This window comes from Juglans regia, chromosome 6, assembly GCF_001411555.2.
Source record: "Juglans regia cultivar Chandler chromosome 6, Walnut 2.0, whole genome shotgun sequence".
NCBI classification, from domain to species: domain Eukaryota; kingdom Viridiplantae; phylum Streptophyta; class Magnoliopsida; order Fagales; family Juglandaceae; genus Juglans; species Juglans regia.
In genome coordinates this window covers 12341347-12358762 of record NC_049906.1, presented here as the reverse complement: position 1 = coordinate 12358762, position 17416 = coordinate 12341347, and the positions used below count along the sequence as shown (strand labels likewise).

Below are 17416 nucleotides of genomic sequence, written 5' to 3'. Positions count from 1 at the left end.
ACTTTATATTGAGACACGAAATATCGCTCTCTTTAAAAACATTCAAATCTTCTGCTATAGATAAAGTTTTAAATGAACCAATACAGTAGACTCCACTAGAAAAAATGCCTCTTTTTTTTCTTATCTAAAATAATTGTCAAGAGTATCCACGCATTTTTTAAACTAACTCTCTCGGTGTTCCAAAGATAGACAAAACAAACATATGAAAAAATAGGCTTACTTTATAGGGACGTCTAATTACTCTACATTAATAGCATATTCGATAAAACCAAAGTTTTGAAATCCGTTCCGTTCTGGTTGGAACGGTTGAAATTTTTCATACCGGAAAAGTAACCAGCATGGGATAGGTCACTATTCCACATCGGCTCAAATTTCGACCATTCCGGCTAGTTTCGGTCCATTCCAACCGGATTCTGATATTTCGACTGGAATGGACATTTTAGTCCGAAATTACGTTGAACGCAGAAATGAAGTTAAATCAAAGTCTTTTTATAAATAAGCTAAAGAATAAGGGACAAAATTGTATTTTTATGCTCCAATCAACTACTTCCATCTTTGGATATCCCCTTCCTGAGACTCCTTCTAGAAATCTCTAAAAGGCCAAAATAGTAAAAACACTCCTCAAATTTGATGTTTGACTTGTCAATGTTATCATCCATGTCTGCAACACCTAATCTAATGGACCAAGTTCCAACCAGTTCCATCTTTTAACATCTAGTAACCTGGCAAACCTGGCAAAATTTGGACCACAAAAGTTCAATTTACAATGTGTTTACGTATTATGGTTTTAAAAATAAAATAAATATATCAATAAATATGTGTTTTAAATATATGTGTTTTTAAAATTTGTATTAAAAAATATTGTTGCATATGTTTTTAAGATATGTATTAATATAATTTAGAATATAGTATATATATAATTATTATCTATCCAAAAATGGTACATTGAAACGTATCGCTACTGAAATATTTCGTTTCAGTAATTAAACCAAAATGGTCAACGGAATGGATTTTAAAATTTTGGATAAAACTTTAAAAACCTTTAATAATAAAAATATTGGAGCGGCAATCCAACCATATGAGATTGGTTGTCCCTCTAAAGATGAATTGAGATGGTTTGTGAATAGTAATAAAATTTTTAATTAAAATTAGATAAAATCGGATAAAATAGTTTTATATCACCTCTAAATCCAAACGGGCTCTAAGGAAGGAAATGACATTAGAACCAAAAAGTGAAACACACACCAACTAAGACGCTAACCCAATTAATGAAAAAAATGTTAACAAAGTATAGAGTTAAAAGTGCACTAACCAACAAGGCATTAAAGCTTTTTTAAAGTTTGAGAACTAGAAAATAAAAGCATGTTAAGTTCCGCTTTCCGTCTTAATGAGTAAAACAAATTTCAAATATCACTATTAGCCTAGTTTGTTTTCACAAATTATCTCAACTCATCTCATTTCATTTCATTTTATCTAATCATTACAATTTTTTAAATTCTTATATAAAATAAAATGAACAATTCAAATTTTTCAAATTCTAAAATAAAAATAATATTTAAAAAATATATTCTAACAATATTTTATTTAACTTTTAACTTTAATCTTAACTCATCTCATCTGCAAAAACAAACGAACAAAAAAAATAATGCTACTATGCCACCTTATTTTGCCCCCTCATTTTTACCGCTCATGCATTTAGTTTTTTTTTTTTAAATAAAATTTCACTTATTGATTAAGAAAGTGACTATTAGTGTATTGGTGTATTTTTATTTTTTAAAAATATTTAAATATGTTAAAAAAATGTAAAAATAAAAAATAAAAAAAGAAATTTGTGCTAGTGGATACGCCCAGCGGTCAAAATTGGACAGCACACTAGCGTTACCCAAACAAACATTACAATATCTATTTATTAAAAAATACTAACACATTCTTCACTAGTCGATTTATTCAAGTTTTTGGTAGTTTGTTAGGGTTTGAATGTTCAATACAGATTATTGGTTATCTTATCGTTAAAAGTTTAAGCGGATAGGTAGAGATCAAGATATTTTTCTCATGAAAGAAAACTCAGTAGTGAATAATACAAACAATTTGGCTGAAAGCATGAGGATGAGCTGAAAGCAAAAGGAAACTTTGTTTTAGTTCATGCAGTTGATGACTGCTGGAAATGGGTAGGCAATGGCTTGACTAATTGTACCATTTGTTCATAAAAGAGTAAATATATTTGTAAGGTTGTTTATTAATACTTTGGTACATTGGAATCCTTTAAAGACTCATTCAATTTGATCGGATGACTCAACAAATTGAATATGGTGATTCGTAACAATTTTGAATCGGTTATTTCAATATTAATTAAAAATATTAAAAAGTATATCAATTGCAATTTAAGCATTTAATATCATGTATAAAGGAGTATAAAATAAAATTTTATTAACTAGTTTTATTAAAAATATGATATGAATCCAATTAGTTTTAATAAACATTTAATTTATGTATTTAACCTCAATTAGAGAAATTTTTTTGCCTCAAATACGAAGAAGATAAGGACCATTAAGTTAAAGTGCATGGCAAATATAGTATTTTATACATGAGAAATGATACTTGCAGTCGTGAGTGTGCAAGTGCCGTGCAGTCACTTTGAAAAAAATAAATAAATATAGAACCCATATGAAAAAAAAAAATTAATTTTTTAATAGTAGACTATTTTTTTTCAAAATGACTGTACGTCGTTTGCGCATTCCACGACTGTATGTAGCATTACTCTTTATACACAACTGCAAATTTAATATAAAATATATACTCATCCATCTCTTAGATTTTTTGTTCAACTAAAGAAAACAAAAAAACTACATGTTTTATCTTCGAGTTTTTCTGCGATTCTTATCGAATAAAATGATGAAAAATTTAATATATGTTTAATTCCATCATTTTTTGTACAATAAATTTTTTAAAAAAATCAGTTGTTAGACAACTTAAAAATAAATAAAATTTTAAATTAATTGGAATCAGTTCGATTCGGTCCAAAATCGGTTACGATTGGTCTGAATAGACCTAAATCGATCTATTGAAGTGGCTCATTGAACAAATCAAAAAGTCCACTAAAACTGGTTTAGTTTCTTATCTGAATTGAACCGTTTTTTCCAACCTGGGGTCAAACACACCATTAACGTTTGGGTCGAACAAAACATCAAGTAGCAGAACTCGACCTAAAATGGCAAAACTCATGCTCCAGTCAGGAGGCCTTAGCTGCTGTAGTTCCAATTCTGAAGAGCAAAGTGTGGACTTATTCCGACCCAAGCCCGGTTATCTCTCCATTGGGCCTACATTTAAATCTGTGGAGAATATAGATTGTCTGGCCCATCTTAAATGTATTTGATGGCCCGGCCCATATGTTGACAAGGTCATAATATTATATAGCCGTTGGCTACCCACCAGCTGGTGAGGAACTTTGGATTCTTTTTGTTAACGGTAAAGGAACTTCCCCACCCCCATACCAACTTGAATATGACCCCAAGCCTAAACCTTCGCTCGCCTCATCGAATTACCCTAAATACCCTTTCTACTTCTTAGATATTTCTCACCCTCAATTTTTTATTTGTATTCCGAGTTATTATTTGCAGATATTTTCTCATGTAAATTCAGTTCTCTTTCCTTTCAATCCGTTAAAAGTAATCTCAAAATCACTAAAATGGGTTCACATTATTAAAAGATTATTGATGTTTTAATTTTTTTTTATAATTATAATAAATCTCACAATAAATACAGAAACTTTTTAGTCACAAATAGATTTTACAAAAATAAATTTACAAATTGACGTATCTTCATGCAGTATGCCAAATTGTAAATTTATTTTTATTGTAAATAATATCTTAAACCAACGAACTTGCAAATAGTAAAAACTCAAAAGTTAAATTACAAGATTCATTTTATTTAATTCCATCTAAAATATTGATGCAAAATGGTGGTATTGTATGTCAAAAAATTCTTCTCATCTGTTACTAATAATTATTTCACACCCCACACTTTATAAAAAATGTCTCGATTGATTTTGTGAAAAGAGTTCTTGGTTCTTCTGCATGTCATATATATCATCTTATTTTTATTAAATAGTGATTGATATATAGAATTCATCTACATAGGGTTTTTTTTTTTTTTTTTTTACATGAAGTGTAGATACGGTGACCATAGAGGCATAATCATTTCAAAAGTGAGACATTGATTTACTGAATAATTGATTAGGCTCATTTCTCGAAGGGAATACTAATGACGGTGGTAATTATTTAGTAATCATACATGTTTTCCATATAAAATAGGATCATAGGTAAAACACACGGCTCATCATTAAGTGTTCAAAGTTACCACCTTGAATGTTTGACATTAATAGTTCCTATGTTTATATGAATATTTTGGTTTTTATTTATTTATTTTGTTTTGTACAAGACATAATAAAGAAACATGCATGTCTTTTAATGGCTAATTGAGATGTCTTGAATTTTTTTTCTTCTCTCAAGAGATAGGGAATTAAACGCACCTTATAATTATATCTCATTCTAAACCACGAACTTCGTTCTTTAGGAGATATGAATTGAGTTGATGTAATTACTTTTTTTTTCTTTATCAATATCACTATTCATTTTAAAAAAAAATTATTATCTTTGATGTGTTTGTTGATTAGAATATAGAGAAATTTTATTTGTAATCTTGAGTATGAGACTGCGTGTGCAGTCTCCCATTGATGAATGAGGATAAAAGGAGAAAAAATATCATTTTAAAAAGAATATTATTGTAATTTTAAATTTTTTTAAACATAACTATATAGCTATATAGACTTGCATGAACAATTGTATGCAAACAAACTCTTTGATACATTTATGTATTTTTTATGGTGGAATTTTTTGTTTCTAATTGCATTTATTGATACGACGCATTTTAAATAATCTTATAAGTTTAACATTGAAATGTGGCAATCAATTAAAATGTATCATACTAATAAATACAACTTAATTAATAAAATCTAAAATAAAAAAATAAAATTTTTGTATTTTTTAAGAAATTGATAGATACAAGAATTCAACTCTTTATCATTGATTTTTTTTTTTCATTGAGTTGACATAATTAAATTAACAACAATAATATTGTAATAGAGAGAAAAACAAATCTTAAAAATAATAAAATATAAGAATAAAGTTTAGAGGAACGAGAGGACTATAATGCAATTTCAAATAAGCGAGAATGGCAAATTCGGCATTTCGTAAGACTTTCCATCTCTTTCGAAAACCAAACGGTAAAAGGTCATCCACACGCCAGCACTGTCACCGGCTGTCACCGGTACCTTTACATTCAGCTTCCTCATTTTTAAAACCTCCCGAAACCCGGCAGCTTGTTCGCCATTCCTAGCTCTTCCTCTCTCTCTCTCTCTCTCTCTCTCTCTGCTCCTCAACCTCAAGACTCCATCTCCTTTCTCGCCAAAAATCTTGTCCCGTTTTTACCCTCCGCTCATTCCCTAATTTCCCTCACTCACCACTGATTTTCCAGAGAATTCGCCCGTGTTTGATGAGTCCACCGTGAGCAGAAGTTCGGCTTGACCGTAGTCATTTTTGGAGGTGTAATCAAGCTCTGAACAGGTGTTTTTTTTTTTTTTTTGGAGCGCTTGAATTTTCGTAAGCAATGTCTGTGGTCGCTAAGCTTCAATTATCGGCTAAACCGGTGTCCGAACCCCGAGCCATTCTCGGTCCGGCGGGGAACAGAGTTAGGGTTTCCGAAGAACCACCTAAACGGAAGCCCGAGAGTGTTAAGAGGCCACAGCAGCTCAGAAAGCCGGCTTCCGAAATTCCGGAACCGGCCGTGCGGAACAATATCTCGGTTGACAGCTCGTGCTCCTCGGATTCTTCTTCGAGCGGTTCCTCGATAAAGAAAACAGTGAAGTCTAGGACGGTGAGGCGCACCGGGTTTAAGCCTGTTAAGGTTGTCCCGCATGGTGTCGACGGTGAGGCATTGTCGTCGCCGAAGAATTCTGGTCCGCCGAAACGATGCGATTGGATAACACCTTACTCTGGTCAGTATGTGCTAAGCTTGTTAACCCTTTGTGTAAAAATTATTCTCTTCACGTTCAAATTTCTTATCCTATTTTCGAGGGTTATAATGAAAAATGCTATGCATCAGCCCCACACCAGCACACACTTCACATTACTTTTTTTTACACTTAATAGGTTGAGTGTGTGCTGGTGTGGGGTTGATGCAACAAAAAACATTTTTTCCGGCAGCAAAAAAAATTCCGCCCAGAAACTTAGTAAACCTTTTTTTTTTTTTTTTTTTGAGAGGGAAGAGACAAACATGAAACAAAAGTGGGCTAGTTTTCAAACATGCTTTCCTGATGTTTTTATGACGAATGTAATGAAAAGAAGAAGAAGAAAAAAACAAATCCGTTTATGATGACCAAACAAAACGAGCCCTCAAAGTTCTTCCTAATAGGGCAGCATGAAGTTGCTTTTCAATGTCACCAATAAATTAGCTGGCGCTATTCACCTCTTAAACTGGCTATAAATTGTGACAGTTGCTATAAATCTGCTGTAGGTCTTTGCAGTATCTTTTTTTGGCAAGATGGATGGTAGTGTTTCTCTCACATGGAATAGCATTCCTTTTGAATCATTATGCTAGATCCGTGTCATGGGGAATTAATTCCTGATCGATTGCATACTTCATACGCCTAGAATACCATCTCGTTTTGGAGGTAGTGGTATGAAACTTTTACTTAGAAAAGAGACTAGACTAATAAACTACTTACAAGCAAGGCCTGAAAAAGTCCTCCTAACCATTATGGTATTGTTATGGGTTCATTTCCCAACCTCATGGCAGGTTGGAACAGCAGTTTAGCATATTCATTGTCCATTCAAATAGTTGGAGTAAACCAATGGCTGTCTGATTTGATGGACATAGCATAGTATTGGTTTATATGTTTGGAGTATGTCATAACACTACCAGAATTGACATGGTTATCAATACCAAGGATGTATATGTGATAGATCAAACTCTACGTGAGTAATTTCAGCATGTTCATTCAGCAATAATCATGCTTTTTGTTTACCCATCAAAAAAAAAACTCAGGTTTTCTTAAAGAGACCCAAGGTCTTTTGAGAAATGAATGATCTTCTATCTATGGCTTTAACATTACTTTTTTTTTTTTCATTTTTCTTTATAAAGTCATTTGAAAAAGTTAAAAAAGGGCTTCATTTTAGTGTTAGATTTAGGGCAGGTTTGAGGATGAGATGAGAATTTTGTATTTTGTTTTAGTATTTAAAATATTATGTTTTAGTATTATTATTGTTTTGGGATTTGAAAAAGTTGAATTGTTTATTATATTTTGAATGAGGATTTGAAAAATGTGTAATGATGAGATGAGAATTTTGTGTCTCATCCCACCCCCCAAACCTGCTCTAAATTACCCTTACATTTTGGGTTTTTAGTTATGCATCTAATTCACTGAAAAATTTGAGTTATTAAAGTTGTAATTACAGTACTTAATTTATTTATGAGCTAATTTGAAGTAATTCACATATTTGGAACCTTTTGTGTGACAGAACCAAATTATACTTTTTTCCATGATGAGGAATGGGGTGTTCCAGTGTATGACGATAATAAGTTGTTTGAGCTACTTGTCTTTTCACAAGCATTGGCAGAACTAACCTGGTCCGCAATTCTTAACAAGAGAGATATATTCAGGTTTTTGGCTTCTACTCTGTTCACTTAAATTTCAAACAGGGGAAATTTTGGGTGCATACCTATACTTGATATTTGTTTCTTGATCCATTTGACAGGAAACTTTTTGAAAATTTTAACCCATCATCCATCGCACAGTTTACAGAGAAGAAATTGATGTCCTTGAAAGTAGATGGCAGCCTGTTACTCTCTGAACCAAAGCTCCGTGCAGTCGTAGAGAATGCCAAACAAATGCTGAAGGTAATAAATCAATCAAGCCCTTATAAAAAGTTAAACATTTATTTAATTAATCAGGTAAAGGCATAAGGATTTAGCTAGCATTGTTAATGCATTTGATGTCCACCTCAAATTTCTAGTTTATGGATTTTAGATTTAAGAGTAAACTTTTCCCCCAAACAATCAATCAAAATTGTTCTGATGTTCTAGATTGAAAGCACGCAAACGGCCAAGTTCAATAGGAAAAAATCTTTATTTTCCCTATGCAAGGTTTTGGGTTTTTATCTTGATGCCTATTTTGGTTCCTATAAAATTATGCTTCTAACTCAAGATGTTGGATAATTAGTATAAGGTCAAGATTGTAAAAGAAAGTGTAGGATTGATCTGGTTCTGAAGTTAGTTATTTTATATGATTTACTCTTGCAGGTTCAGCAGGAGTTTGGTTCCTTCAGTAAGTACTGCTGGAGCTTTGTGAACCATAAGCCAATAAGAAATGGGTTTCGTTATGCACGTCTAGTACCAGTCAAGACACCAAAAGCAGAACTCATAAGCAAGGATTTGATGCAAAGAGGCTTCCGTTGTGTGGGGCCGACTGTTGTATATTCATTCATGCAAGTTGCAGGAATAGTTAATGATCATCTCTTAACATGCTTCAGGTACCAGGAGTGCAATGCAAATCTCCAAAAGGATTTGAAACCCAAGATTGAGGAGACACAGGTACTAACCAAAGCTTTGGAGAATACATGCTTATCCCAGGAACAATTTGCCTAAGCCGAAGTTTGTCCCTGACTAATAACACAAATCTAGTCAATTAGGAAATTTAAGTTTCAATGAGGAGAGGAAGAAACGGGTGCAAGTATGTTGGTTTACATTTGCTTGCATCTACTGATCTACATGGTCTTATAGCTTGCTTTCTTCATCAGCTTGAGTGTCATTTAACCCAACCATATAGTATATGTTCTAGCTATCGAGGAGTTATCCTTTGATGTTGTTTGACAGTGAATACTCCACCTTAAACTCCACACATCTTTTGCTAATCTTTATGCTGTTAGCATACAGTTTGTAAAAAGTTATTGTTAGGACAGATGCCTTATGCTTGCTGTTCTGTTTTCATTGCACCTCCTGTAATTAGTTCCATTACTTAATTTTATATGATTAGTTGGTTTTTGGGGTTTAAAGTGACTCTGTAATAGCTTGGGAAAAGAAAAATGGTTTGATGTTTGAGAAACATTGTTGAAAATTCTAGGTTTGTTATGAAAGCTGTGGATTGATTTGTTTAAAGCATGTCAATTCATTCCCCTTTGAAAAGGGCAGCCGGTCTTAATTCCTTTATACTGATTGATATTCAACAAGAGATGTGTCTTTCCATGCCATTAAAAAGCCAACACTAGCGATGGATCGTGGGCCCCAAGATGATTATAAGAGTCTCACAAGCCATCCAATATATGAAAATACTTAAGATTGAGAATTTGTGATGCATGAAGAAAATAATTTTTTAACACTTTTGTCGTTTGTTTTTTAATCTTTAATGCATTCATTTAAATATAAGAGTAATGGAAATAGTTAACAAAAGATTGTAATGGACCAAACAAATCGGTTTGAATTCATGTTCCTTTGATTTGGTCAAAAGTAATATTAGATAAAGCATGAATTGTACAAGTGAAACTCATTCATTTTAAAAAATAGTGAGATTTATTATTAAAAAATTAATTTTTTTATACAAATTTTATTTTTACTAATATTTTTTAAATGGAATACGCGACACTTGTAAACTCTATCATTAGTCTTTAGTCAAAGAGAGAGACCACTTAAAGATATGATTGCTTGTAGTCTGACCAGTAGGCAGAGTTTTTGGTAAGCTTGATGGAGCTTTCGACTTCCACTTCCTCCTTCCCTAATTCTTAACTAGGGAAAGCTATAGCATAATTAGAATCGGCTTAATCTAAGCTTTGACAGCAAATGGACAAGATAGGCAACTGAGCTAGTGCATGGAGCTCATGTGTCGATGGTGGCGGTTCGGTGCAAAGAATTATTAAAAATGAAAAATTATATCTGTAAACTGCCTGAGGTGGAGAACACATCTTTTTTACCATTTACTTCTTCATGCCAACTTACATGGCGGAAATCTAGAACTAGTTGAGAATGATTCACTAATATTTATTATTTTATTATTCTATCATTATTTTTTTATTACTTTTTCATTAATATTCATAGAATATCTGATATCACCTTACTATCCAAACGTAACCTTAATTTATTAAGAAAATTTTGAAATATAGCATCTATATTCCAAGTTAGACTTTCTTGTTTAAGCATAAAGAAAACAAGAAATTGAGACATTGATTTTGTTTATGCCAAATGCACAATAGTCTAGAAGGTGAAAAAGAGTCATTCCTGGCCTGCTATGATGATCTGGGCCTCAAACGGTGAAATCTAAAGTCCCCGGCATGATCCGGTGAGGCTGTGCGTACATCTATGACAGTAAATGGAAAATAAATACTACGAATGTAAAACAGATATAGACATGCATTTACGTGTTTCGGCATAAAGTCTACGTCTACGAGATTTTTGGGGAGGGAATATGCACTATAATAAGCTTATTTACAATCCCTCATAATATCTCGCTATCACTGTACAATGGATATCATAGGCTTATTTTTTTGTGTAAATCTTGTCGCTGGAGCTCCTTTTCCTTTTTAAAAGTTGAAAAAACTAAAGAATAAGTCAAAGTCAAAGAAGTTTCCCTGAAATTTTCTGGTCATTTCATTTTATATACTCCCTCTATTTGCATGTCCCTAAGGAATGGTGAGGATTTGTCGCCTTTCTTTGTGTGTCTGACATCTTCCTTTCCTTTCTGTTTTTTTTTTTCTTTCTTTCAGTGTTCACTTTCCCTTCCTCATGATACATTATCTTTTTTCTTATCCCCTTTTTGTCTCCCAATCCTCTCTCTTCCTTTGTCTTCTAATAATGAGACATCCTCCTTAGATTAGGCCTAGTAAGATTACTTTAGGCCATGTATATTTTATCCCTTTCAAATACAATAGGAATGTCAAAAGAAAAACAAAGATCCTCATAAGCCTTACAAATGAAACCTGCAACTACAAGTACAAATGCTAATAAACAAATTGAAAGTATACCCAAAAGAAGTTACACTCTTGAAATATTATTCCAGATTTCCAATCTAAATCCTCACGATGTCAATGAAATTTTTGACATAAAATGGATGAACAATGGCTACAAAGCTCACGTATGCAATAATCACAATAGAATCTATTACTCTGTCCACCGGCTTGAGTATAAAATAACTTATCAGAATAACATCTTAAAATAATTATTAGATAGTTTCAAAGTATCTCATCCTCTTATTATTATAGGATATGTTATATAAACAGTTTTCATTACATAATATGTGATGATATGATAAAAATATCACCTTGTTTCCTTTCAAGAGTGCCTAATGCATATATCAAAGAGGTTCTGCATTAGCAATTCATTTTAGTAATTTACAAGGAAGAGAAATAATTTATACAAATTTCAAATAAACAAATCACATACAAAGCGTTTGTAAAAAAGTGAATCCTACCTTAATAAAGTGTAAGAAAATTATTTTTTATTAGTATGACCCATATTTTTATAAAGCACTTACACGAAATTTATCTATTTGAAACTTGTATCTAGTATTACTAAAATTTGGGTACGTCGATAATTAAAGGTATGTTTGGATAGTAAGGTGATCTTAGATGATATGTGAATAGTAATGAAAAAATAATAATAAAATATTGAATGGTATTGAATAGTAGTAAAAAATAATAAAAATAAGTAAAAGTAAAAATTAAATAATAAATAGTAGTGAAGTGATAGACAAACACAATAGGTTCCTCGTAATTAAGAGTATCAAATCGTATTAACGGGTTGTGTTCGTATCATGTTAAGATATGTATATTATACTATATAGGTCAACTCTAACCCGACCCGTTAACCTTATGTTGTCAAAATCTCAAAACATAATATGACCTATTAACATAACGGGTCGTGTCGTGTCAACCATTTTTGACTCGTTTATGTAAATGGGTTGAACATACTCGAAATTAACCCATTTGACCTAATTAAGTTTAGTATAATTTGATACAAATGTTAAAATCACAATATCTATAAAAAAAAATAGAAAACTAACTATAAGTCCAAAATTACAATCCAAATAATAAAAATATCGAAATTAAAATTTTAACAATTTTATTTTTAGGTATAAAGGTATAATTATAAATTTAACTTTCTTAACGGGTTATAACAAGTTATAATGGGTCATAACGGGTTGACACATTATCAACCCGTTAAGCAATCGTATCTTAACGGATTACCCGTTTTAACCTGAATCTGTTAAGACTAAACTCTAACCCACTTTTATCGTATCGAGTTCATATTAAAGTAATGGATCGTATCACATATTACCACCTCTACTCGTAATAGCTAGACAATTCTTAGGTGTCACTTATGCTTGTCGTCACAACTTTTATGAATCTAATAATATAATATATGACGAGAACTTTCATATATGTATTAATAATTTGTCTAACTTTTTTTTTTCTTTTAGACAAGAGATATTGAAAGATTAAAAAAATATATGCATGAATGTACTGAAAATTTATTTAACTTTAATCCAAAAATAGATTATCTCCTCATTATAATATAATAATTATAATAATGGCAAATTTATCTTTCTGACAAATCAAATTATCAATGGAAATTATCTGCTAATTATAATATAATAAATTTTTAGCATATCACCAATAATGGTGAAAATATCTTATTAAGAAACTGCTATTCAGACTACACTTAGGGCAAATTTGTAGAGTGAGATGAGAATTTTATATTTTATTTTAGTGTTTAAAATATTATATTTTAGTATTATTATTATTTTGAGATTTGAAAATGTTGAATTGAGATTTGAAAAAATTGAATTATAAATAATATTTTGTATGAGGATTTGAAAAATGTATAATGATGAAATGAGATGAGATGAAATTTTGTGTCTCATCCCATCCCCAAACCTGTCCTTACAATTTTATTTAAATAACGATATGTGATGATGTGTCAACTATTAAAAATCTTGAAAATTTAAAATTTAGATTTAAAAAAAAAAACATTGATAAAATAGGGCCTACCATTTAGTATGTATAATATTAGAGTAATTCTACATACAACCGTGAAGTGCGCAACCGCCGCGTAATCTCTTTGAAAAATAGTGGAGTCTATTATTAAAAAATTAATTTTTTTCATGTGGGTATCATATTTTATTCACTTTTTTAAAGCGATTATGTGGCGATTACACAATTCGCAGTTGTAAATATATTCTCTCATAATATTATTCATTCGCATAGCACTATTTCTATTTACTATAACTTTATTTCTTTTAAAAAAAATAAATCACTCATGTACATGTATTTATGATTTTACATAGAAGACCCATTTTATCAATTTTTTTATTTTTGAATTTCAAATTTCAAATTTCAAAATTTTAGCATATCAGTAACTGAGATATCAACACATTTTATTATGTAAGTAAGAATTATAAGTATAAATAACATTTAAAAAAAAATACTTATATTTTAACATTTTTAATAATTTAATAAATCCCACAATAAACATTATATTTACATACCCACTTATAAAAAATAAAAAAAACAATTACCGGAATATATGTTTTCCAGTTGCATTAATATTAATAATGTACCATGTAGTCGGCCACAATAAAGGGTGATGTGCGGTGAATATTATAGGCTTGAAGCGCAAGTCACGAGTAAAGCATCGCGCGATAAAGGTCATTTCAAGGCCACTTTGAGCTTCTAGAGCCTCATAACAAAACAAATAGGAATTTGATCCAAATCCATGGATCCTATTTTGTTGACCATCACCTTTCACTCATATTTATATTGCCACGTTAGTATAAAGTTGGCCACAAATGTTAATCTAAATTTCAATTGCATATGGTCGATGAAAGACATATTGTGATAAAAAAAAAATGTATATATATATATATATATTATATTTTCAAGTTTGTTTATGAAAAGTATTTCATATCGGTTAACATAAAAAAATATTAATGTGCATATATAATGAATTCTGTATGATTTTTTTTTTTAAGAACGGAACAATCTCATTCATAATAATAACATTAATAGTTACAATGATAAAACTACGTAATTACACATCAGCATCTTGTAAGACTCTAGATTAAATAAAATTTGAACATTGAGACCACAATTAAACTATATTATCCACAAGACGAGCATGTCTCGCAAGTAAATGGTTGCTTCATTATCTTATCTCCCAACATGAAGTATGTCAGAGTGCTCAAAAGAAGAAAAAAGTTTTTGGACTCAAATATTATATTCCCCTGCCTAGAAAAGTTAGGTTCTTTAGAGCCAATAACTTCAATTACAGACAAAGAATTCCCTTCCAATAATAAACTAAAGAAACCCAAATGCAAGATCATCTGTAAACCCTCAAAGTAGCCAAAGCCTCAGCGTCATCTACTTCAAATAGCTCAAGTTCTTTTCGACACAAAGCAAATAAAACATCACTTTTATCATTCCTTAAAATAGCCCCCACCACCCCAAAATCATAAGAACTGAACAAAACACCATCAAAATTAAGTTTTATTGTAGCTTGCAAATGAGGTTTCCAAGAAAGAATAATATTCTTACTTACAATTGACTGATGCAATTTAATGGTAGTGTACCTCTCAACATATGTCAAACAATTATCAACTACATCATTAAGCATACAGTTAGAGTTCTTAAATAACTTCATATTCTTATACTTACAAACATCCCAAGAGATAGTAATAATTACCAACAATCCCCAGAAAAGATATAACAAAAGGACAATGTACAGCCAGCAATTTTTTCACATCTGGACATCCGTAAAAAATATGACAACAATCTTCCACTACTAATGAGCAAATAGAACAATCCACATTAGAAATAGCGCCCCTCTTTAGCAAATTCATTTTTGTAGAAAGACAATTCTTACAAATTCGTCGCCCAAAGTTCTTAACTTTATTAGGAAGGTTTAAATTCCAGAATTGACACCAAAAGGATGAGAACCTTGAAAATCAGAACCACCCATTCAAATAATGTCACAACAAGATGATATCTAGACTTTAGTGAATACAAGCCATTTTGACTTTAGTGAATACAAGCCATTTTTAGTGTCTGTCAATACAAACTTATCATCTCAACCCCTTGGCAATAAAGGAAGTTGTACAATAGCATTAGCAACAAAAGGAGAAAATATAGATTGAATCAAACCCACATCCCAATAATCATTAGGTTGATGTATAAGCATATTAACTTTTGAATCATCATGAATGATATGATTAGGTGGAAGAGACTCAGGTAACCAAAAAATTGGGAGCCATTTATCTTGATTTATCCTAACATCAGCATCATTCCCTATCCTCCAAATACCCCCAGCTAGAAAAAGAAATTTAGCAATACAAATACTCCTCCATACATATGAAGGCTTATTACCCAAATGTGAATGAAAAAATCTATGGAAAGGAATACTTAGCTTTATAGACCGAGACAACAAAGAATTAGGATTTGAACCAACCGCTAACCTTATTTTGCAAACAAAGCCAAATTAAAAAGCTCAAGATTCTTAAAATTCATATCATCTCGCATTTTTGAAGAGCACATTTTTGACCAACTAAGCCAATGTATCTTCTATTTAGATTGGCATTGTCCCCACCAAAATTTAGCAAACAATCCGTCTAAGTCTTTACAAAAAGACTTTGGTAATAATAAAATTAAAAAAAAAAAACAACTTATGGTGTAGCTAGGTAATGCCTGCACAACCGCCTTTATTAATACTTATCTACCCGCCAATGAAAGCAATTGTTCCTTCCAACCTTGTAACTTGTTCCATACCTTATCTTTTAAATCCTTGAAAGTATTACATTCTGACCATCCCATTAAAGAAGGAAGACTCAAATAGCAATCATGAGATTGTAAAGAATGCACATCCCAAATGGCCATAGTTCTATCAACTTCCTTAGCTTTTGTGTTAGGACTAATCAAAAGTTTAGACTTGTCCATATTTATCTGCTGCCCCGAAGCCAACCCATAAACTTGTAATAATTGTTTCAAATCTTCATTTTGAGAATGAGTAGCCTGGTAAAATAATAAATTGTCGTCTGTAAAAAAATAAATGAGTAACATCGGGAGCTATAGGACAAATCCGGACATCATTGATCAATTTCCTTTGTTTAGCAACTTGAAGTAGAGATGACAACCCCTCAGCACATAGAACAAACAAGTAAGGAGATAAATGATCACCCTAACGCAAACCCCGAGTTGTAGCAAATGAAGAAGTAGGCACCCTATTAATAAGCATCTTATAAAAGATTGAATTAATGCAAGATAATAATACAAGAGTCACTCATCTTTGATTGAAACCAAGTTTCAACATGATGTTCTCAAGAAAACTCCAATCGACCCAATCATAGGCTTTACTCATATCCAACTTCAATGACATCACACCACTATGCACTCTCATCCTTTCACAAATACAATGCATAGTTTCAAATACTACAAGAACATTATCCGTTATAAGTCTACCCGAAACAAAAGCACTTTGACTATCTGACACCACTAGGGGTAAAATAGTTTTTAGCCTATTAACAATAACTTTTGCAATTATTTTGTAGATCACATTGCATAAGTTAATAGGCCTAAATTCTTGAATTTTTTCAAGCCTCTTCTTCTTTAGTCCAAGAACAATAAAAGTCTCATTTAGAGTATATGGAATTAGACCACGATTTAAAGAGTTTAAGACTATCCATATAACCAAACTCCTTACAATATGCCAATATTTTTAGAAAAACATTGGACACAAACCATCAATCATGGTGCCTTTAGAGGGTGCATCTAAAATAAAGCATATCATGCCTCATCAGTTGAATAGGACTTCAAAAGATCATCATTCATTGTTGTTGTGACCTTTGGATTGACAACCTCAAGCACAATCTCCATACATGTTGGATTAGAAGTGCAAAATAAGTGTTGGAAATATAATAACACTAGAGAATCCAATGCACTACCCTTAGTCTAGCAACCAGAGTCATTTTTAAGCTAAGAAATAAAATTTCTTGAACGCAGTTAAGAAGCCTTCCAATGAAAGAACTTAGAATTATGGCCCTGAGTATGACCATAAAGCCTTAGACCTTTGTTTCAACATTAACTCTTCATGTTTCAGCAAAAGATTAAGGTCATGTCTAAGGGAGTTCAAGCTAGATTTGGAAAATAAAGATGGAGGGCCCTCTACTAAGCGAGTTAATTCCTTTTGCTTAGATCGTAGCTAAGATTGCAGATTACCAAATTGATTACCTTGCCAAAGCTTCAAATTTTGATTACATGAAGAGATAGCACTCATCAATTTTGAAACTGCATTAGCATGTTCTATTGATTTCCAAGACTTCTTAATA

At 31.5% G+C, this 17416-nt stretch overlaps 1 protein-coding gene across 1 annotated transcript; it reads left to right on the top strand.

The window, feature by feature from the left end:
- Positions 1–5393: 5393 nt before the first annotated feature.
- LOC108995526 (DNA-3-methyladenine glycosylase) lies at positions 5394–9204 on the top strand. Its single transcript, XM_018971104.2, has 4 exons — positions 5394–6052; positions 7575–7716; positions 7812–7953; positions 8356–9204. Exons 1-4 carry the CDS (start codon positions 5665–5667, stop codon positions 8698–8700), a joined length of 1017 nt encoding a protein of 338 aa, XP_018826649.2. The 5' UTR covers positions 5394–5664; the 3' UTR covers positions 8701–9204.
- The last annotated feature ends 8212 nt before the right edge of the window (positions 9205–17416 follow it).

Excerpts from the sequence above, each read along its gene's own strand:
- LOC108995526 (XM_018971104.2), top strand. The coding sequence starts at position 5,665 with ATGTCTGTGGTCGCTAAGCTTCAATTATCGGCTAAACCGGTGTCCGAA. Across the intron at positions 7,717-7,811 it reads AACAAGAGAGATATATTCAG|GAAACTTTTTGAAAATTTTA; the intron begins GTTTTTGGCTTC and ends TCCATTTGACAG. Across the intron at positions 7,954-8,355 it reads ATGCCAAACAAATGCTGAAG|GTTCAGCAGGAGTTTGGTTC; the intron begins GTAATAAATCAA and ends TTACTCTTGCAG.